General features: G+C 47.7%; 1 protein-coding gene across 2 annotated transcripts in view; it reads right to left on the bottom strand.

The window, feature by feature from the left end:
• Galnt18 (polypeptide N-acetylgalactosaminyltransferase 18) overlaps nt 1-22,143 on the bottom strand; it is a 332,050-nt gene that overhangs the window by 93,604 nt on the left and 216,303 nt on the right. For both annotated transcript variants that reach the window (XM_026395889.2, XM_026395888.2), the window contains exons 4-5: nt 4,156-4,339; nt 2,445-2,642 (exon numbers count right to left, since the gene is read on the bottom strand). In XM_026395889.2, coding sequence (XP_026251674.1) covers nt 2,445-2,642; nt 4,156-4,339 — 382 coding nt within the window. The remainder of the gene's footprint in view (nt 1-2,444; nt 2,643-4,155; nt 4,340-22,143) is intronic.

The following is a 22,143-nucleotide window of genomic DNA, read 5'->3' as shown; positions in this document are numbered from 1 at the left end:
GAGTTTCCTGTTGGTTAAGGTGAAAATGAATATGTGGTCTTAGAAATAAATGTACAGTTCTCATGTGAAAAATCTCAAAAAATGATTAATTCCTCAGGGATAGCACGGTTTTCTCTGACCAGCAGTTGATTTGAAAGAAATTTCTCATATCAATCTTCCTAAAAAGGTCACTTGGGGACCTAGAGAAAAACCATCTCACAAACATCCTTCTAGAATACAACAGAGAATACCACTGGACTCTTTTTATAGCTTACACCATGTGGACAAAAACACTAAAATATGGCTCAAAAGGAAAAAGGAACTGGGATAGGCAAGATATGTTTGTACAAACCACAGTCTCTGTGAGGTTGTCTTCATATAGGAATAAAACCCAGGAATGGTTTGCCCCAAATCTTCCATAAATATAATTTACTTAATTAAGTTTCTGATAAAAATTGAGTGATGGAAAATATGAGATGGAGATGTCATTCTCTGTTAAAGATCTAGAATTTAGCTTTGCTGATAAGACTAACCTGATATATTCAGAGAAGAGCAGAACAGAAACAGCTAATGTTAATATAGTTTTTTTTGCAAAAATATTGATTGCATGGTGGCGTATTTAGCTCCAATATCAGCAGACTGCTGATCTAACCTAGGGGTTGGAAATCAGCTACACTAGTCCTGGGCTTGATAGTGGCCAGCCAGAGGGGTGATGACTAGCCATGGAATCCAGCTGACCTGAGTGGATCTTGGCTTCTCTGCCCAGAGCCTTTGGTAGGGTCATGATCCTTTCTCAGTTTTGTTCTCATCTTATAAAACATGGATGACACAATGAATTGTCACCAGGTTATGATAAAGATATAATAAGACCATGTGTATGAAAGACCCTACGCACAATAATCTTCCAACAAATACTGAACAACACAGCACTGTGACAGGCGCCTAACAGAGTAGGCAACTACTGTGGTTTTGCTATGGTTTGGGTGTTTCTCAAAGATTCATGGGCTGGAATCTTGGTCCCATGTAACAGGATTCACAGGTGGAAGGTGACTAGGTCATGGGGGCACCATACTTGGAAGGAACTAATGGAATTAAACAGGATCAGCTTAATTCTCTAGACAGCAGGTTGATGTAAGGCAAAGCCACCTCACATACTTGACCCCTTTGTCACATGGCTGTTTTCCTTTTTGCTCCTGCCATGTGGTGCCATCTGCCTTGTTAGAATGAGCACACTAGGCCCCCATCATAGGCTGACCGATGGGGTCACCCAATCTTGGACTTTCAGCCTCCAAAATTGTGAACTAAATAAACACACTCTCTCTCTCTCTCTCTCTCTCTCTCTCTCTCTCTCTCTCTCTCTCAATAAATTACCCAGCCTCAGGTAATTTTTTATAGGAACTCAAGACACACTAAGAAAGTAACAGAGATAACTAAAGCAAAGTTAAGCAGGGTTCTCTTCCATCCTATTTTAAATATGAAAATATTTTTTATTCTAGCAAGGAAAAAATGTGATCTTAGGTAATAATCACCTACTTTCAATTAAATTTCTCATAATCTTTCTCTCTCATGCAATGCAAAGCAACACTGGCTTCTAATCTCATCTTTCATTCCCCAGCTGCCCCCCAGGCCACCTCCTGGTGCTGTCCCTGTGTTTAATAGGCAGGGAGCATAGACGCCCACCCTGTCATCAACGCAGATGAAAGAAAGGCTAGTGGGGACAGCTATTGCAGGATTCCTGATCTGTGAAAGCAGACCATGAGCAGTGTCATTCGGGGGTCCAGGAAAAGAGCATCAAAGGCAGAAATGCAGTTTGAAGCCACTTTTGTCTGAATGCTATAGGAAAAAACTCCAACACCATTAAGATGTGCAAGTCCTGTGGCTCTGCCCTGGCCCTTCTATCCCTCCATTCTCATTGCCTGGGGTTTCCCAGCTCAAGTTCCTTCTTCCAGGCCCTTAACCTCCTCTGTGACCAGGAACTTCACATGTGGGTGCCCATTCCCAACCCATCTATCTCCTACTGCACAAACATGATTGCTGTCCTATCTGCAAAAGACTTTCCATGTCTACTTGCCACACCGTTGGCACAGCATGGCAGAATAGTTTTTCATCCCAAAGATTTTGTCTGTCTTCATTAGACTCTAGGCTTTTGGGGTTGGAACCAAATCTTAATCACTTTGAGTCCCCAGCAGAAGCACAGCAGTGGACACCCAGGAATTGGCCCATATTGGTGGGTTAAAATGAATGACTTTGAGGCTGTGTATGTGTTTGGGTATTATGGTGGTTCTTTCAAAAAAAATCAGCAAAGCCTGTGAGCTGTGCCTGGGGATCACACTGTAACTCCTTTCTACCCTCCTCCCACTGTGGCCTCCATTCTGGGGCTGGTGTTTGCAGAATAAGGGTCAGGCTGGGGGGATAGACCTGGCCTGGTGGTTAAGGCAGAGAGACCTGCAAGTAGGATGCTGTACCTGATGGGGGCTGTGGAGTTCTCCAGCTTCCACCAGGCCTTGGGGGGGTTTAGGTAGCGGCACCACAGCTCCCAGTCAAAGCCCTGGGCAGCCAGCGGGTACTCTTCAATCTCAAAGTTGTCGTATTTGATATTATCAAAGGATGGCGAGATGATCCGCTTCCGGTTTTCCTTGATGCGGGTGAGTACAGGTTCAGCCCTGCGAGAGAGGGAGGGAGAGGGGGTGACTGCTTCCCAGGTGGCCAACCACCAGATCAGCATCTCCTGAAGGCTGTACCCTAGCAGAAGGAGGAAGGACCACTTGGCCATCTCCAGTGGAGGGCACACAGCCGCTTCAGCTGCCTGGGTTCACTTTGCCATCCCCTGAGGTCTTCCTGGTGGGTGAGTGGCCTGGCCATTCCTGGATTTTGATACGGTTTCCCTGCTTTTCCTTTCTCCATACACACAACAAAAACCCAGACTTAAAAAAGAAGGGGAAGAAAAAAAAAAAGAGGGAACATATTTGAGGCTCCAGAGGAAGATTTCAACCTGGGCTTCGATTTCTCTAAATTCAGTGTATTCACCTGGAGGAAAAGAGCAATGGGACCAAAAACAAAAACAAAAAAAGAGCAATGGGGATGGCGGGGACACATCCTCCACCTGCCCCGGGAGAGATGGGGCATCCAGGTTTCCCCAGGGAGCCAGGAGGCCCCTGTGGGCACCAGCGAGTAATGTGTTTGCCGAGAGGAATGGTGAGGTCCTCATTAATAATACATTTGGTGCATAATTGTTTATTCAAATCAGCTTGAAATAGTAAGTGTCCCTCTCCTAGTGTGGCCATAAATCCAGTGAAAATGCTTTTTAAATAGTCACAAATGGCAAGCAGGGGCTGCAGCTACAAAAAAAAAAACCCGCCTGCTCTGCATCCTTCTCCTGGGCCTGTCATTGCAGAAGGGAGCCCAGGTGGCGCACACGCCCTGCTAGGCCTTCCTGCCCAAGTGACCTCCTCACCTAACTCCCCAGAGGCAGAGGCTGGCACCTTGGAGACAGGGCAGGGAGCAGATGCTAAGGCCTGGTGGGTGAACAGGGTGAAATCAACTGGCCCCAGCTCTACGGTCATCCCCATACCCACCACTCGTGCCCAGGCTAAGCCACACAGTGGGCCCTACAAAGACATCAGCATCAGGTCCCGTTCCTGCTTGGCAGCAGACATTGAGGTTCCTATCAGTTCTCTTGTCCCACCCACCACCTGAGCAGCCCTGGCCCCGAGAGAGGAGGATTTGCTACAACTTGGTTTCGCCAGTAGAGAGAATCTGAGACGCTGTGCTACCTCTGGCCTGGCACCCATGACAGTATCAAGGCACCCTCCCCACCTCTGCCCACGTGGTCTCTCCCTGTCTGTGACGTGGGGCCTCTGGGTCATATCTGCTCCATCTTGGCCACTCCTGGGGGCTGGAGCCGGCCCTTTGCTGGGCAGGACTCTGCTTTACCATCAGCGTGGACCCCTCCCCTTGGTCACACCTGCCAGAGGACCACACCATCCAGAGCCCCATCTGATCTCACCATACTCTTCAGGTGCTGTGTGTTGACCTGTTGATCCTGGACCGACTGACCCTGCCACCCGGGTCACTCACACACCCACATCTCACTTTTCCCCAGGACTGTCTCCTTGCCACCTGGACTGCCATCCCTGGCCCTCACTGGCCTCCTCCTCCTCACCAAGAGACACTCACCAGCCCACGTTGAACTCCACGTGGGCATCGAAGAGCGCCACCACGGGCGCCGTGGCCGCCCTCCAGCCGCTGACCCTGGAGCGGATGAGGCCCTCCTGCTTGCTGTGGCGCACCACTTTGATGAAGCCCGGCTTCTGGCCATTCACCTTGTCCACGTAATTGGCCAGCTTCTCCTTCAGCTCCTCTGTTGGGAGAAAATGTGTCCTTAGCAAGTGAGGAGCAGGGGCAGAGGGTGACCCAAACATCCACATTTCAGGATGAGAGGCTAGAGGGCCACCCCCTCCCTAGGTCCTCCTTGGTTCCCATGGTGACCAGCACAGCTCCGCTTTAAAGAGAAAAACTGGGGAGAAAACAGGATCGACTGAGTCCCCGCCACACGCACAGGTCACAGACCTCCCATATGTTGTCTATTTCACCTTCATGACAAGCCAGTGGGAAAACAGGGGCTCAGAGGAGTTTACCAACTTCTCTGACGCCATGCAGCTTGTGAGTGGCAGTCTGGTTTCAAGCCAGATCTCATGAGGTGAACCGCCCCAGCTTCTCCTCAGTGGCCAGTGCCTGAGGCCTGCTCTGTCAGACTCCCATCTTCCCAGGTGGACAGCTAGAAGGACTACCACACCAGCAGTTGCCATGGGCCTGGCTGAGCACCTGTTGCCTCTGCTCCTTCCCGGGCATGTGCTGGGGAGGCTCCTCAGCACCCGACGTCATGTCCGTGTTTCCCATGGCAGCTCAGACGGGAGCCTGGGACACTTTGCAGTTGTTTGGGCAGAATTTAAAAGCTCATTTTGAATCACTGAGCCATCTCCGGGTCTGGGTCCCCTCTGCCTACTCTGTTGAGTGATTGTGTAGCCCACCCAGTGACAAGGATGTTGATACAATCCATTCTTTAATTGGGCCCCTCCTCCTCCTCCTCTCCTCCTCCTCTCCTCCTCTTCCTCCTCTTCTTCCTCCTCTTCTTCCTCCTCTTCCTCCTCCTCTTCCTCCTCCTCTTCCTCCTCCTCTCCTCCTCTTCTTCCTCTTCCTCCTCCTCCTCTTCTCCTCTTTCTCCTCCTCCTCCTCTCCTCTTCCTCCTCCTCCTCCTCCTCCTCCTCCTCCTCCTCCTCCTCCTTCTTCTTCTTCTTCTTCTTCTTCTTTTCTCTCTCTCTCTCTCTCTCTCTCTCTCTCTCTCTCTCTCTCTCTCTCTGTTTTTGCCAGCCCCTTCCACCTCCACCTCCTTAGTCCACTGAGCCTGGTTTGGTGCCACAGTCCCTCTTCCACATCACAACCTTTAGCGCTGAAGACCTTCTGTAAGTCCTTCCTGAGGACTCCTCTAGGTCAAGTATCTTCAGATACTTCTTACATTTCCTCATTTCTCATGATTTCAAATTATTTCATCAAGTTGAACTTCTCTTTAAATATGTTAGTTTTTTTCTTAAGACTTTAAAAGTTATGTACTCAGCAGCTGACTTAACATGTCAGAAGTAAACTGTGTGATACAGAAGAGAGGCAACTAACCACCTTCCTTAATCTAGAATCCATGCTCCTATTAATAGAGTCTAAGGTCGCATCAACTCTGCCTACTTTTCACTCAAATTCAGCTTGCTGAAAATATATACCTATACATTCTTTTCACATAGTGCTACTAAATCAGGCCTTATTCATCCCATCTCTTCATGGATACAAGTGTAGGTGGTACATGTGTGTGTACGTGCGTGTGCGAGTGTGTGTGAGTGTGCATGTACTTAAACCAAAACAGGATCCTGCATTCACTCTTATTGAAAGCCACCATTTTAAAGAATTGCACCGTGTCTCCTGATGTCAAAATGTCTTTGTCCCATGATTCTGCAATCCAACGCCTTTGTTATCCAGCTCTTCCAGCTTTCCAGCTTCTGCAAAAGTGATGAGCATATGGCCTTCATTGCCATTCAAGTCATCCTTTAAACAATGTGACCCTTGTCCTAAGCTGCCTAGAGAAAAGTAGGCTGACTTCTGGGCTGACGCTAAATGCTGAGTCTTGCTTTGGCCTGTATGATAATGCCCTGTGACCTCTGGTGACAGCAGCTGGCTGGGAGGCCGCTGTCTCACAAGAGCATCAGCCATAGGGCTGCATAACTCTGTGCCACCTGCTCCAAGGTCTTCAAGCAGGTGGCCAGAAGGTTTCCTAAGACATCAATTGCTTCAACACTTTGGAGGTCCATCCTGCCTGTTTGGAAATTTTGAGGAGAGCTGGTGAAGCCTGCCATCTGGGATTTTGATGGTGGCAGAGGAGAGGATGAGTGCCCAAAGGCTGGAGGGAGAACCCGGCTAGACCCTCGTGTCCTCATTGAGAAGCCCCAGGAGTGTGTGCCTGTCCTCTTCTCTCCCTCACCCTTCAGGTGAGATCACTGCTCCCCCATTTCTAAGGTATTGATGGTGGATGATTGCTACCATGAGCCCCCCAGGAATCCCACCTCCCTGAATTCATATCCCATTGTAACCACTTTGCACACTGAATATGGCTGGACCTACAACAAGGGGGTGCAGCAGGAGGGCTATAGGGCAAGCTCCAGGCCCGGGTCTTGGATGCCTGGAAACTCTGGGATTTGCTCTCTGGCTGCTCTAAGTAGGGAAGTCTGAGCCAGTCTCCTTGGGAGGCCCAGAAGTCCCCAGTGAGGACTCAGGGGAGGAAGCACCACCTCCGATCCTCCAGCCCCAGTGGGGCCTCCATAGGTACCATGGCGCTGTGCAGAGCTGAGCTGAGCAGACAAGCTGCCCAAAGATCCCAGCCCTTATTGCAGGATTCCGCGCCAAAGAATGGGTGCTGTCTCAGGCCACTGACTTGTGAGATGAGTTGTTCTGCACACAGTGCCTACTGTTCTGGGGTAGTGCTGGCACTGAAATAAGATTGATGCACAGGAAATGGAGTCAGACGCAGAAGTGCCAACTCAGAAGGACGGCAGCCAGACATGAAAGGTCTGGCTTCTTGTAAAACTGCTGCTCCTTTGTACCTCTGGCCTCCGTTAACAGCAAACTGGAATAGAGCAAGTGGCAAATCCTGGCCCCAGGCAGCTGTGTTGCTCTACTGATTAAAAGAGGGACTCTCTTAGCCCCAGCCAGCAACAGAGTGGGGGTTGGGAGAGAGAAAGAGAGAGGGAGAGAAGGAAGGAAAGAAAGAAGGAAGGAGTTTGACATCTCCTAGATGACATGGGGTCAGCCATGAATTAGAGTTCATGTTTTCTGTCAATCTTTGTCAACTGCAAAATAAGAAGGGGAAAAAAAATTCTCAAAAGCACTGTGGCATTTGCAGGAAAACTGTTTTCTAAGATACTTCTTTTTACATATTACATACATTCCTGATAAACACTTTATATATTTAAAATACCTCTCAGAACCAGCTCCAAAAGACAGAAAGAACTTGCTGTTTTCCTTATACCTAAACACAAACACATAACTTGTCATATTTATCTTTTTGCTAAGGCTGTTAGGAAGCTCAGAGACAAATACAATTAATGACCAATCACAAGAGTTGGATCAGCATTTTTCCTTCCCTACCTATGCTAAAGCATTGATTTGCAAGTTCTAATTTAAATCTGCATTGTCTTTTGCTTTTTTTCCCCCTACTTAAGGACCTTTATTTTTTTAAAAATAAGTATCTGTCAATATTGCTTAATACAATGTCATGGGAGGGTATACAGGCGCATAATTGTGGCAACAAGGGGGGGAGCTCTGACTCTATTTTGTGCCGGGTTTCAGTGTGTTGGGAACAGGCGGTGGGTGGGGGGTCTGCTATTTGTGACTTTGCCAGACTTGGAGTCAATGCGGAGCTGAGCTGTGACAGCCAGTGTTGACAGAGAAACACAATTTGCACTCTGCATGGGGCCAGTGTCCTCCTGCTTTTGTGGCTCCTCCAGCTCTCTCCTGCTGTCCCCAAATCCCTGCTCTGCTGACTTCTGAAAGACCTCTGTAAGCCAGCACTCCCAGAAGCAGGGCTGATGAGACAGCTTGCCTCTCAGGAGGGCTCAGGCCACGCTCCACATCCACAGGTGGAGCACCCCCCAGGGCCAGCTGAAGGCCGGCTGCCAGCCTGCTGTCACTTCTTCAGACTGAGAAGCCAAGGAGAACTGGGGGATTTACCAGTCTGGTCAACAGAGCCCTGCTCCCCTCCCTGGCTCTGCTCCCCTGTCTAGCAGTCAGCTGCCAGGGGCCAGCCCACAGGAAGAGAAGGCAGGCTAGCCCAGTGGGGGCTGCACCTGGGCTGTTGATCTCCTGTAAACACTTAATGGGACACTGATCTCATGGTAAAGGAAGCTAAAGGATTAAGAAGGAGCTTTGCATTTTTTGGAAGGTCTTAGGCGCTGTGCTGAGAAAACTCCCCAGCTCTGCAGCTTCTGTCTTGATGGTGTGCTTGGTGGATAATGTCCTATGCATGCTCTAGGACTGAGGGGAGTAGGAGCAAAGGGAGAGGTCACCCATTCCTTTGTTCATTCATCTGTCCAACAAATATTGAGCACTTACAGTGTACCAAGTACCGATCTAACTGCTGTGGCGACCGTTGTGCACAAGGCAGTCTACAGGGGACTGAAGATTTGTGTCCCCCAAACACCACCAAATTCATGTGTTGAAATCCTCACTCCCAAGGGGACAGCTCATGAGAAGATAAATGAGTCACAAGGGTGAAGCCCTTGCCTAAGTCCGTTTGGTAATGCTACATAAAATTCAAAGACTGGGTAGCTTAGCAAGAACCTGTCACGAAATAAAATAAAGGGCTGGGGATATACTCAGTGATAGAGTGCTTGCCTAGCAAGCTCCAGGACCTGAGTTCAATAACCAATACCACAAAGATACAAAAACAAAGTAGGTATCAAAATAAAATTAAAAGAGCTGGATAGCTCAATGGTAGAGGAGTCTGGCCCCAAGTACTGTGGGGAAAATGTTAGCAGAACCATGAGGGAGAGAGTCTATTCCATGCCTGTCCTCTGACGTTTGCTGCCAGGGCCTTGAACACTCTAGGCAAGTGCTCTACCCCTGAGCTACATCCCTAGGCCTTTATTTCATTTGGGGACAGAGTCTTGCTAAATGGCCTAGGTTTTGGCCTTGAACCTGAGATCCTCCTCCCTCAGACTTCTGGGTAGCTAGAATTACAGGTGGGCATCCCAGTGCCCGGCTCCTGCTGACATCTTCATTCTGGACTTGTAGGCTTCAGAACCATGTGACAATTTCTGTTGTTTAAACCACCCAGCTGATGGAACCAGTACAGCGACCATGCAAACTGAGTGTGCCAGAGTGAGGACTGGCACACATGGAGGCAGGTTCTGCAAGTCTCAGGGTGTTTCCCAGGAGCACAAGCCCCAGAACCCCTGCAGTCCTTCATTCATGGCTGCCCATGGTATTTGCTTCCTTCTCTTCCCTTCTAATGGGCTCAGGCCTCATCCCTGTTCCCTGGAATCATCAGCCAGAGAAACAACCCAAATCCTGCCTCAGGATCTGCTTCTGGGAGAACCAACCTAACACAGTAGGAAGCATCAGGCACTGTTCTAAGCACCTTGCAGAATCCTCATTTAACCCTTTCTACCACCCTATGACGTAGCTATGTTGACCGTCATTCTAGTTTGAAGACAAGGAAATTTAGACACAACGTGACCCAGGTTGGAAATACAGAATTTACATCCTACTAGGCTGTCCCCAGAGCCCATTCTCTCCACTTCTCCACTTTACACTACCTCCGTGAAATGAAACGTTGGCCTGCTTCCAGGGTACCGTACTATGAAGAGTGGAATTCAGTAGGTCAAGGTGGGACCAGAGCATCGGAAGCTCATTTCATACAAGATCCCCATGATATTCTGATGGGCAGGAGCCAAGCTCAGTTGTGACTATATTTTCTGTTTTAATTTTTTTAAAGATAGGCTTAGTGACAGGGTATGGAAAAGGGAGGTTTTTGTGGAATGTGTATGGTTCCAGGGCTCAAGAGGAAGACTCAGGCTTAGACTGAAAAAGGCTCCTCACGACCTGCGTAGCTAGCTTTTCTCTTCATTCTCACAAATTCTTTGCTTCCTTGCTGCCCTCGGTGGCAGAGCCTCCACTTTCCAGCTGGTTTTCTCTGTGTGGTTGTTGGGACAGTCAGCTCTCTGTGGCTGTGACAAAATAGCTGAGAAAAACAACTTGAAAGAGGGAAGGTTTATTCTGGCTCACGGTTTCAGGGATTTCAGTTCATGGTTACTTGGCTCTGCCCTTGTGGGGCCTGTGGCCAAGCAGAGCATCATGGCAGGGAGTAGGGATCGGAGTAAGCAGCTTACTTTATGGTGGTTGGAAGCAAAGAGAGAGGTAGGGGCCAGGGCCCATTATCCCCTTTAGGGGCACTACCAGTGACCTACCTTCCTTCTACTCTGTCCTACTTCATAAATGTTCCACCACCTCCCAAAATACCTTGAGCTGGTGCTTTTGGATCTTAAGAGAAGATCCAAACCATACCAGTCAGCCTTGGGTCTATTCCCTGTAGAGGTCTGACCTCTGCATAGGCCACTGCTCCTTGTCCTCCCCTGGCCACCTCTCCTTGAAACCTCAAGGTTGTGCTCCAAAGCCCAGCTGGGTTTATAGCATTGCTCCCACCTCCCCTAGCTACCTGGGAGGGGAATGGAAACCCCACACACACACACTCCCACCAGGAAGTGCTAATGATTGCTACTCTCTCCTGGCACTAATTTAAAGATTTAAAAGCACAGCACATTTCTGTCTCTTCCTTTAAGAGTGAAACAGTAGCTGGCCTTCCTCTGATCAGATTTACTGGCTTTCCTCTAAAGCCATTTAGGGCCATTGAAATACAAATGCTATGTCAACACACTTTAGAAAGAGATTATTTCTCGGGAATCAATGGTTGTCAGACCCAGCTGATCACCAGCAGCTGGGGAGCTAAAGAAGACAGAAGAAAGATGCCACCCATCCCACCTGCTTGAAGAATCAGGAGGGGAGTCTGGGCTCAGAGGGGCCTGCGGATGGGTGACGGAGAGCCAGCAAGGGCAGCTGGGGTCCCAGGACGAGTCGGCCTGAGCCAGAGATCTGGGCAGCCTTGCTCTGTGCTTTCCTCTCTCTGTGAGATCATTCCAGACAGGCTGTCCAATCCCTGGCAGTTTACAAATGCCTTCCCCGGGTTCATTCTTCTGTCCACTACACTTAACAACTGCACTCTGCCCAGCTCCTTTAATAGCTGCACTTTTTCAAAGTCAATTGATGCTGAAGGAGATTTGGGAATGGCCTTAAATAGTTCCCCTCGTTCAGAAGGCCTGACCCGGCCATTTATGGTAAGGACCTAGGGAAGGGCTCCATCAGGGAAGTCTGGGGAGGGTTTTAAAATATAGCTACCCAGGCCGGGCACACAGTGTCCCAATCGTCCTGGGAAGCTGCAAGCACTGATTAATCTTAAGGGTCCCGCCGTAGGTGTCTTGATCTATTCTGAGGTTTCGCAGTGATCACCAAAACCCCTAGAAATACACGCTTCAAACTCAGTGGAGTCTCCAAAGCCAAGCTCACAACACCCACTGGCACCCTCTTATCTGCTACACAAGGGCATGTTTTCTCCAATGTCCTGCATCCTGCCACAAAACGGTCTAAACTGGTTTCCATTAAGACTGTGGCAGAGAATGTAAAAATACCCTCTGACAGACAGGGATGCGTTGGGTTCTAATGGAAATTTAACTCCCTCTCTCAAAAGGAAAAAAAAAAAATAACAATGGCAACAAACTTTATTTTTAACATTCATCAGAATCTGCTGTATAAACACCCCAACCCCAGTCACTTTCAGGCCAGCAGCCTGATACCACCGAGTTGGGAAGAGCTGTGCAGAGTTGAGAAAGGATGCGGACCATCGGCCAGCTCACGATGGCCACAGTCAGCCCTGGCACTGGTTCAATGCCTGAGTTGGGAAGACTTCGGTCTGTGGACACTCCCCCATCAGCTACTGGGTACTGTGTTCAGTGCTCCACTTCAACCCATCCCATCCTTCCTCCATTCACTCATCAATGGTACATGATGAACATCTGAAGTGCCAAATGCTACTCAAGATTCTCACCCATCACCAACTGGCAAAGATATTCTCTGAGAACGCCCATTGATTTAGTATAGCATGTACCAAGTACTGTTCTAACCCACTCCATGTCTAGTCAATCAATCAATACTCTCAACATCTGCAATGCTACTCAAGGTAGGGCATATTGTCATCACCATTCTATAGACTACGCGATTGTGGGAGCCCAGAGAGGACACAGGATTTGCTCAGTGTCACAGAAGTAGGAGGCAGGTAGACCTGTCATGCAAACCCAGGAAACCTGGCTCCAGAGACTATTGTGATCTTCAATTGAAGACAGAGAAAAGAATCAAGCACCAGAGACTTTAAATAACATAGTCCAAGCTACCCAGAGGGTGAGGAGGAGCAAAGATGCAAAGTCACATCTGCTTGGCCCAAAGACTGCCATTTTTCTTTCTGCCCACACAACTTTCCCAAGGAGACCCGCATCTCAGGTCTTGACCACAGCTCTTCCCCAGGGCCAGATCTCTGCGGCTCTGTAGTTGTCCATGTTAGTAATTCAGCAAATGAAAACGAGATTAATGGACTAGCAGAAACCAGCTATCATTACTGACTCCATGACCTTGGAAGAGGGCCAGCTCCCTTGTGCACTCCCTGGGGCTGTGAGGAGGAAGCCCTCTCAAATCAAGGTGGGGCAATGGCCCAAGTGCTGTGAAATTACTTAAAGGACAGAAAGGATTCCTGCTGCTCTGGTGGTTTTCAGCAGGAACCACAGGACTTATTAAAAATGCCATGAAAGGTGATTGATGCTGACCCTGTCCATGCAAGAGTGGACCCTGATCCAGTCCTGGCTCCTCCAGCTTAGAGCATAGAATGGGGCCTCCTGGGAGCTGCCAAGGAGGGCAGGATCAAAGCTCAGAGCTTGGGGTTTGCTTGCATGCAGCACCCAAGCAGGTCACTTCCAAGCTCAGAGCAAGCTGTGGATGTTCCAAAATGTGACCCTGTTCTAGGAGGCCCAGGCCCATACCACTCTATATTCAGCACCTGGGAAGGGCCAATTAACCTTGGCAGGTAAGCCAGAGGCCAATTTGAATTTTGGTACTGATTTCTCTTTTTGTGTAAGATAGTGTTGCCCAGCACAGAAACTTGATCCTAAAATCAATGTCTGACAGCCCAAGACTGCATGATTCCAAGTCTAAAATTTCAAGATTCTAGACTTTTCAAGTCTCTTGATTATGAGATACAGCTTCTGTAAATGCCAGAGTAATAGCTCCAAGCCCTTTACCCCTCCCCCATCTCCTATCCCCCACCACAGCTTCTGCTATTGTTGATGTCCTTCAGGATCAAAGGTCCTGGTCCTTGCTTACTCCTAGCCTCTTCTTTAAGACTCTGCTCATGTAGGCTCACACATGCTACAGGGCCTTTGTACCAAAGGCTTCCTCTGCCTAGAATATTCTCACTTCAACTGACCCAGCTCAGGTTATTTCTTTTTCTTTTTTCTTTCTTTCTTTTTTTTTTTTTAAAAAAAAACAAACCTTTATCGTGTGTTTATTTATTAATTTATTTTTAAACATCACCAGGACTTTTTATTATAAAGTTACATAGTTACTTAAGTAGTAGACCTATTAAAACAAGTTTTAGAACATTATGTTAAACATTTTGTTATCCTGTAATTCTCTAAAATGTAGGAAAACATTTTATACTAAACACCTGTTTATTTACTTTTTTATGTTTTTTAAAAATTTATATATGTAGCGAGATGCATTACAATTCTTATTACACATATAGAGCCAATTTTTCATATCTCTGTATACAAAGTATATTCACACCAATTCAAGTCTTCATGCCTGTACTTTGGATAATAATGATCATCACATTTCACCATCATTAATAACCCCATGTCCCCTCCCTTCCCTCCAACCCCTCTGCCCTATCTAGAGTCTATTCCTCCCATGCTCCCTCTCCCTACCCCACTATAAGTCAGCCTCCTTATGTCAGAGAAAACATTCAGCATTTGTTTTTTTGGGATTGGCTAACTTCACTTAGCATTATGTCCTCCAACTCTATCCATTTACCTGAAAATGCCATGATTTCATTTTCTTTTATTGCTGAGTATTATTCCATTATGTATATATGCCACATTTTTTTTTATCCATTCATCTACTGAAGGACATCTAGGTTGGTTCCACAGTTTAGCTATTGTGAATTGTGCTGCTATAAACATTGATGTGGCTGTGTCCCTGCCGTATGCTGTTTTTAAGTCCTTTGGGTGTAGACCCAGGAGAGGGATAGCTGCTTTCCATATTGGCTGCACCAATTTGCAGTCCCACCAGCAATGTATGAGTGTGCCTTTTTCCCTACATCCTCCCAAACACTTATTGTTGTTTGTATTCTTAATAGCTGCCATTCGGACTGGAGTAAGATGAAATCTTAGACTTCGGAAGCAAGCAGGGGTTTCCATCCTCATATCAAATAAAGTAGACTTCAAGCTAAAATTAATCAAAAAGGCTAAATAAGGACACTACATACTGCTCAAGGGAACCATACACCAATAAGACTTTACAATTATAAATATATATGTTCCAAACAATGGATCAGCTATGTTCAAAAAACAAACTTGATTCTCAAGTTCAAGAGTCAAATAGACCACAACACAATAATTTTGGGTGACCTTAACACACCTCTTTTACCATTGGATAGATCTTCCAAACAACAACTGAACAAAGAAACTATAGAACTCAATAATACAATCAATAACTTAGACTTAACTGACATACATAGACTATTTCATCCTTCAACAAGCGAACGCACTTTCTTCTCAGCAGCACATGGATCCTTCTCTAAAATAGACTGTATATTATGCCACAAAGCAAATCTTAGCAAATATACAAAAGTAGAGATACTACCCTGCATTCTATCAGATCATAATGGAATGAAATTAGAAATCAATGATAAAATAATAAATAAAAGCTATTCCACCACCTGGAGACTAAATAATATGCTACTGAACGAACAATGGAGGAGATTAAAAAATTTTTAGAGGTGAATGAGAACACAGATAAAACATATTGAAATCTCTGGGATACTATGAAAGCAATTCTAAGAGGAAAGTTCATTCCTTAAAAGAAGAAAAAGTCAACAAAGAAATGACTTAACACTACATCTCAAAGTCCTAGAAAAAAGAAGCACAAATCAACACCTAAAGCAATAGAAGACAGGAAATAATTAAAAATCAAAACTGAAATCAGTGAAATTGAAACAAAAGAAACAATTAAAAAAATTGACAGAACAAAAAGTTGGTTCTTTGAAAAAATAAATAAAATTGACAGACTCTTAGCCATGCTGATAAAGAGAAGGAGAGAGAAAACTCAAATCACTAACATACATGACGAAAAAGGAAATATCACAACAGACAATACAGAGATACGGAAGATAATTAGAAATTATTTTGAAAACTTGTACGCCAATAAAATAGAAAATATCGAAGTCATCGACAAATTTCTAGGGTCATACTATTTGCCCAAATTGAATCAGGATTTTAAATTGTGATATACACAATTTAAACAGATAAAGTGACCAAATAGAAGATGCCATCAGAAGTCTACCAAGAAAAGCTCAGGACCGGATGGGGACACAGCTGAGTTCTAAAAGACCTTTAAAGAAGAACTAATACCAATACTCTTCAATTTATTTCAGGAAATAGAAAAAGAGGGAGCACTTCCAAACTCATTCTATGAGGCTAATATCACCCTGATTCCAAAATCAGGCAAAGACACATCAAAGAAAGAAAACTTCAGACCAATATCTCTAATGAACACAGATGCAAAAATTCTCAATAAAATTCTGGCAAATTGAAAACATATCAAAACAAAAACATATCAAAAAGATGGTGCACCAGCTCAGGTTCTTAAGGATACATTCCCTCACCTGCAGCTCTCCCCACTGGGAGAAAGGCAGGGAGGCGAGAGGACTGTTATCCCCTAGGGACAAAGACACAGGGGGTTAGAAACACATACTGCAGGCAACAAATGAGGAGCAACCTACTGCCAGAGCTCTGGCAGCTCTGTCCTCAGCATCCTGGGGGAAGAGTTAAGGCCCTCGGAAGGCTGTAAGTCAGCTCTGTAAGTCTGCAAATCACTGCTGCTCAGGCAGTGATCAGTGGTCTCAGTGCAGCTGATTCACACACAGGGGACCTGCGAGCTCCAGGCACATGTTTATGCCCCAGAGTCAGCTGGGTGCCGGATGGCGAGGCAGGATGTCCTTTTGCTCAACCCACACGACACCTTCAGCCTTCATATACACACTCAATGATAATACAAAAGAGAGGGATCCGTGCAGGGGGAGGTGACAAGGCGGAACCATGTGCTCTGCTCTTGGCCCTCCTGTTTCTATTTCTCTGTGGAAAGATATGGAGCCTGCAGTAGGAGCAGGGACCCAGGGAGGGAAAGACCCCAGTTGAGTTCCCAGCTCTTCCATTGCCACCTGTGAGACTCTGGGCACGGACTCATCTTCCTGAGCCTCAGTTTCTCATCTTTGAGGTGAGAATAGCAATACCTGCCTCTTTAGGTTTCCATAGAGTCTGTGAGCGGATCCCTGGTGTGCTGAGGCCTCCCTAAGTGGAGTCTAAACTTTCTGCTCCTTCTTCCTTTTCAAAGGAAGGGTTTACGGTTTCCCCAGGCCAGTAATACTGAGAAAGACAGGTCTACAGCCAATTGCTCTGGGACTTCCCCAAGTGCAGGATGTTACTGCTCCTCCAGGGATATCTGGTTACTCTACATTCAACCTCCAACCCCTCCCCAGTCTGACCTACATCTATGTCTTACCAGTCTCTCATAAGGTGGTTTCTCTGTGTAAGGTACTCGTGAGAGCCTTATGGGCATTGTCATTTAACCCTGAAAGTAATTCTCTTAGGTACTTAGTACTACAAGCAATCCATTTTATAGATGAGAAAACTGAGGCACAGAGAGGTCAAGTAGTTAGCAAATTGTAGAGCTAATATCCTAAGTTTCGGAGTTTGGCCCCAGAGTTCATATTCTTAACACAGTTCCTACCTCTGTGACCAAGGGTAAGAAGGTGCATTTAATAACCCTCTACCCAGGCTCTGGGCTAGGATTTCACATGTATCTTACCAGCTTTGCTTTGCGATTTCAAGCAGATGAAAAGATGGAGGAGGCTAAGCCATCTCTTTCATTCACAGCAACCCCATCAGGCAGGGACCTTTGTGCCCTCTGATCCATTTTAGACGTGAGAAGATGAGCCCAGAGTCTTTAGGTACCAAGCCCCAGCGGGCTGTTGAGGGCTGCTCCAGGACTGCACTATGCCCAGCACATCTGCCCGCTCAGTGCATGCCACAGCAACCTTGCGTGGCCTTAGAGAAATTCTCCAGGAAGAGAGGGCCAGATCTGGGCACCTGGGAGTCAGCTGTGCCCACCTGCATAGCGAGGCCAGGACCAGGCTCAGCACCTCCAGCTCTGCTCGGCCTGGCATGTGGCAGGAACACTGGAGGCCTTTTTTGTGTCTTCATAAGTACGTGCTGCATGAATGACTTGATGGACAGGTCATGCCTCAGCTCGGTGCTTTTGGATGGCCAACATTTGAATCCTGCAGGAAGATGTTGGTAAGGTTTTCTTCAGCTCCCTGTGCCCACTGGCCCTGTATGCATCACTGTGCTGATTTATTGGACATTCCACTCAACTGCAGCCTCTTGAAAAAGGGACATGGGGTCCTCCTCTCTGCATCCAGAGAGCCCGCCGGAGCCTGGCATTGATGGAAGTTTATTTGCCAGACAGATTGATGGCATATGAAACAGAAATGCTCAGGCTCAGATTTTAACAATCTCTGGGAAATATCCAGAAAAAAAAACCCAGTGGCTCTGCTGTTAAGCCTCACAACTACCTAGGAATTAAAACTTCATTCTTTATTTTCACATGTTTTCCACACTTGGGCTGATTAAATTTGTTCCACATTCATGTCCCATTCAATCTGTAGGGGACCGTGCAAGTTAATCAGATTATAGCCATTTTTTTTTCCTTTTTGGTACTGGGATTGAACCCAGGAGGACTTAACTACTAAGCCACATCCCCAGCCCCCTTTTTTTAAAGTTTTGAGACAAGATCTCACTGAGTTGCTTAGGGCCTTGATAAATGGCTGAGGCTGGCTTTGAATTCAAAATACTCCTGCCTCAGTCTCCGAGTTGTTGGGATTATGGGCATGTCCCACCATGCCCTGCAGATGATAACATTTTAATAGAAGGAAACCGAGGCTCAGTATGCTAAGATTCTTTCCTGAAATCACCCAGTTAACAAATGGCAAGACCCAGACCCAAACCCAGGGGTCATAAGGCAGACTGGAAGACAGACTTCACGTCTTCTCTTCTGGAAGTCTCTGTGATCTCTCTTAGAACCTTTGTATGCTCAGACCACTTGAAAGCCACTTAAATAACATGAGAATGGTGTCACTCTTTTCTGAGCACACTAGACTTTCTTCTAGTATTGGCTGGTGCCTCAGGACCAGCTAGAGCCGAGCAAGCCACACACGCTCAACCTGCCCTTCCCCAAGGTGTCTGGGGTACGGACCATACGCACCAGGCATGTCAGATGCATTGCACATGCTCACCCCATAAACTCATGAACTCATCAGGAAAGCTCTATTAGGGTCCCCACTTGATAGAGGAGAAACCAGACTCCACTGGCCCAGTGTTGCCCTGCAGGTGGTGAGGCCTTGACCCAAACCCAACCGTTGGACCCCAAGCCCCGTGCCCGATGAGAGTCTTCTAGGATGGGGACTTTTCATGGGGTGTGGTGGCTGTGGCGTGCTCTCACACTGGCTGGGCACTAATGCATTCAGCAGGCATTGCCCAGCTTCCCCTCCCAGACCCTCGCAGCCAGGGATGCCCAGCCACCTAGGGCCTGAGGCCTTTGATGTCATGAGCCCCAAATAAACTTTTCCTCCTCTGAGTTGTTCTTTTCGGTATTTTCATCACAGTGACCCCAACCTGACTAAAACCCTGATCCTCCTCCCTGCAATCTTTTCACCAGGCCTTCAGCACCATTGATTTTTTGTCCCCTCAGACCCTCTATTTCAGGAACATGCATCATTATATCCCTCTCCTGAGATTTGCTTCAGAAAGCCCAAGGAATATTACTTCTTGACACACATGCGCCCAAATACTGAAAATATTGTTCCTTCTCACTTCGTGTCTCCTTTGTGATCTAACTGGCAGATATTTACCAAGCACTCCGCATAGAGCAGGCCTGGGGCTGCCGGGGGGGGAAGTCAGAGCCCTTCTCTCAAGACACTTACGGTTCAGTGGGAAGAAATCATTAAACCAATCATTTTAGTACACTGAAATACATTCAGCAAGTGGTTGTCCCAGGAGGCTGCAAAAACAGCCCAGGCTAGGACAACCTCTGCAGAGGGCTCAAGATGGGTTTTAGAAAATGATACTGGAGATGGTCTTGAATGGATGAACGAGGGAACTCGGCTAATGAGACAAAGGAGGCCTAGAAAACCTTCGTGGGTAGAAAAACATAGAATGCCTAAAGTGAGGGTTATGGCTGAGTGTGGGGGTACAGATTAAAGCGGGGAGGTTGAGTGAGTGAGTTTGGAGAGATTACAAAGGACCTTGAAAGATGGGCAAAAGGTCACTACGAAGCCATAGGAATCCATGTGTATTCCTCCCATCTAAAGTCTCTGGATGAACTGGAATGTCAGGAGGATTTGTCATCGATTATCAACTAAAAAATCTAGAGTAGCAGCCGAAGGGACTGCCCTATTCCAGAAACCAAGAAAATGAGTTTTGTTGTTGTTGTTTTGTTTTGCTTTTCTTACCCCCAAATAATGCAAAGCATGGGATCCTCACTCAACTCCAAGCCTCTATGGGGACCACACTGCCTCTCTAACAAGTGGCCTGGGGCAGTTGATGGAGACTGCCTGGGACAGGCACAGGCAGGGACAGGCTGGGTCTGGTGCCTCTCTAGAGTTCTTGAAGCCCTTCCTGACCCCACCCTGTCTTGGCGTGGCACTATGATGGGTTCCTCACCTCCTCTGAACATAGTGAGTTAGAGCAGCCAGGCCTGATGCTCTCACCATGGAAACAACCCATGGGTCACCCAGGAGCAAGGCTGGACCAGCTCTGGAGCAGGGCCAGGAATGGTACCCAGAGACCTGGTTCTGAAGAGGACTCGGCCCACAGAATCAGCCCTACAGTATCAACTTGCGTGGGTCACCAGCTTCAGAACCCGGGCTTCTGGCCGTCTTACCCCAATCATTCATTCTTTCACTCAGCAAGTGTGGATGGCCCAGGGCCAGGCAAGCCCCCTCAACAAGGCTCAGCCTTTGTTTTAGGGGATAAATTTCTGGGCCCTTCCTGTCAGCGGGGGCCTGGTACAGGCCCCCAGGGAGAACGATGGATCAGGCTGGGGCTCACCTGTCTCTAGAACTGGTTCACAGGGCTGCAAGCCCAAGACAGTGGCGGAAAACAGCCTGGTAATTCATAATGAAGTGATTGCATCTAATCAGAAGCAGAGGCAGTGACCTGAGGGGAAGCAGGAGGGGAAGGAGATGAGGAACCACAGCCTGTACAGCCCAGTGCGGTGGGTCTGCACTGGGCGCCTCACCTGCATGAGCTCACTTAATCTTCACAACCATCCTATGAGATGGGGAAATGGAGCCCAGAGACCATCAGGAAGACGAGGAGGCAATGGTGGGGAGAGGGTGCTACCCTGCAGGATAGAGGCAATGGCACAAGGAAAAGGGAGCAGGAAGGTCAGCAGGTGGCAATGCTGATTGGAGGAAGGAACGTGACACAAAGAAGGGGAGAAGACTCTGGAACTTCGGGAAATGTGGGGGGACAGTTAGGCCCCCTGTAGGCAAAGAGCAAAAGAGACGCCCAGCACCCAGAGGAGGATGGTGATTGAAGTTACTGCTGAGGGGACACCGCCAGGTGGCAGAGGGGCCATTATCTATCCACAATTACTTCCCTCGTTGTTGATCCACACAGAGCTAAGGACTCCCTGTTCAAAGAGCAGGGAGTCTGGAAAGTGTGGGCCAGAAGCTGAGGGGGCTCAGATGACGGGTGCTTGCTCCTCGCAGTGCTTTCTTCCCACTGGCTTTGAAAGAACAAAGAACCGTCAGGTCTTCAGCTGGGCCTGCGGATGGTGTTCCCGGTCAGTGTCTGGCTCTCTGGATTCTGGCCTGAGAGTCACAGAAGCCAGATCAAGGAGGGCAACATTTCAAGAGGGGAGGCAGAGGGAGTTTGCTTAGAGATTATGTGACTCCATCATCAGGGGAGAGAAGAAATGCATGAACAGGTTACCATGGGAGCAGCAGGACGGATGGAGGAGGAATTCATGTGTGGCAGCCCTCGATGAGTCAGAGGAGCGTACCTTGGAGGCTGGAGCATACAGTGGGTCTTCCCAGGAGCCTACATGGAACATGAGCAGCAAAGTGACATCAAAGAGAACTCAGGCCGCGCTGGGTGTGGTGGCGCACACCTGTAATCCCATCGGCTCAGGAGGCTGATGCAGGAGGATCACGAGTTCAAAGCCAGACTCAGCAAAGATGAGGTACTAAGCCACTCAGGGAGACCCTGTCTCTAAATAAAATACAAAATAGGGCTGGGATGTGGCTCAGTGGTCGAGTGTCCCTGAGTTCAATCCCCAGTACCAACCTCCCCACAAAAAAGAGAATTCAGGCATAGTCAGGTGTAGGCACGAGGAGGATCTCACAGTGCCACAAAGATTTGCATGCTGAGGGGATTAACTCCTGCCCAGCACCAGCCAAGGCAAGAGAGGAAGTGTTTGGTGAGGTCAAAAGTGACAAAGAAGAGAGAGGCGAGCTCTGGACCTCTAGCCTGAGAAATGGAGGGGTGAGATGGGGGGTGCTGTGCTTCTGGCCCAGAGGGCAGCTTGGACAGGAGGCGCATGGAGAGGGCGTTGATGGCTCAGGCACCAAAGGAGGGCTTCCCTCCATCCAGAGCAGGGCATTTCACAACTTGCTGAGCTAGCTTCTTC

Source organism: Urocitellus parryii, chromosome 4 (assembly GCF_045843805.1).
Source record: "Urocitellus parryii isolate mUroPar1 chromosome 4, mUroPar1.hap1, whole genome shotgun sequence".
Taxonomy (NCBI): domain Eukaryota; kingdom Metazoa; phylum Chordata; class Mammalia; order Rodentia; family Sciuridae; genus Urocitellus; species Urocitellus parryii.
The sequence above is the reverse complement of the archived record's forward strand: the minus strand, read 5'-3'. Positions and strand labels throughout refer to the sequence as shown.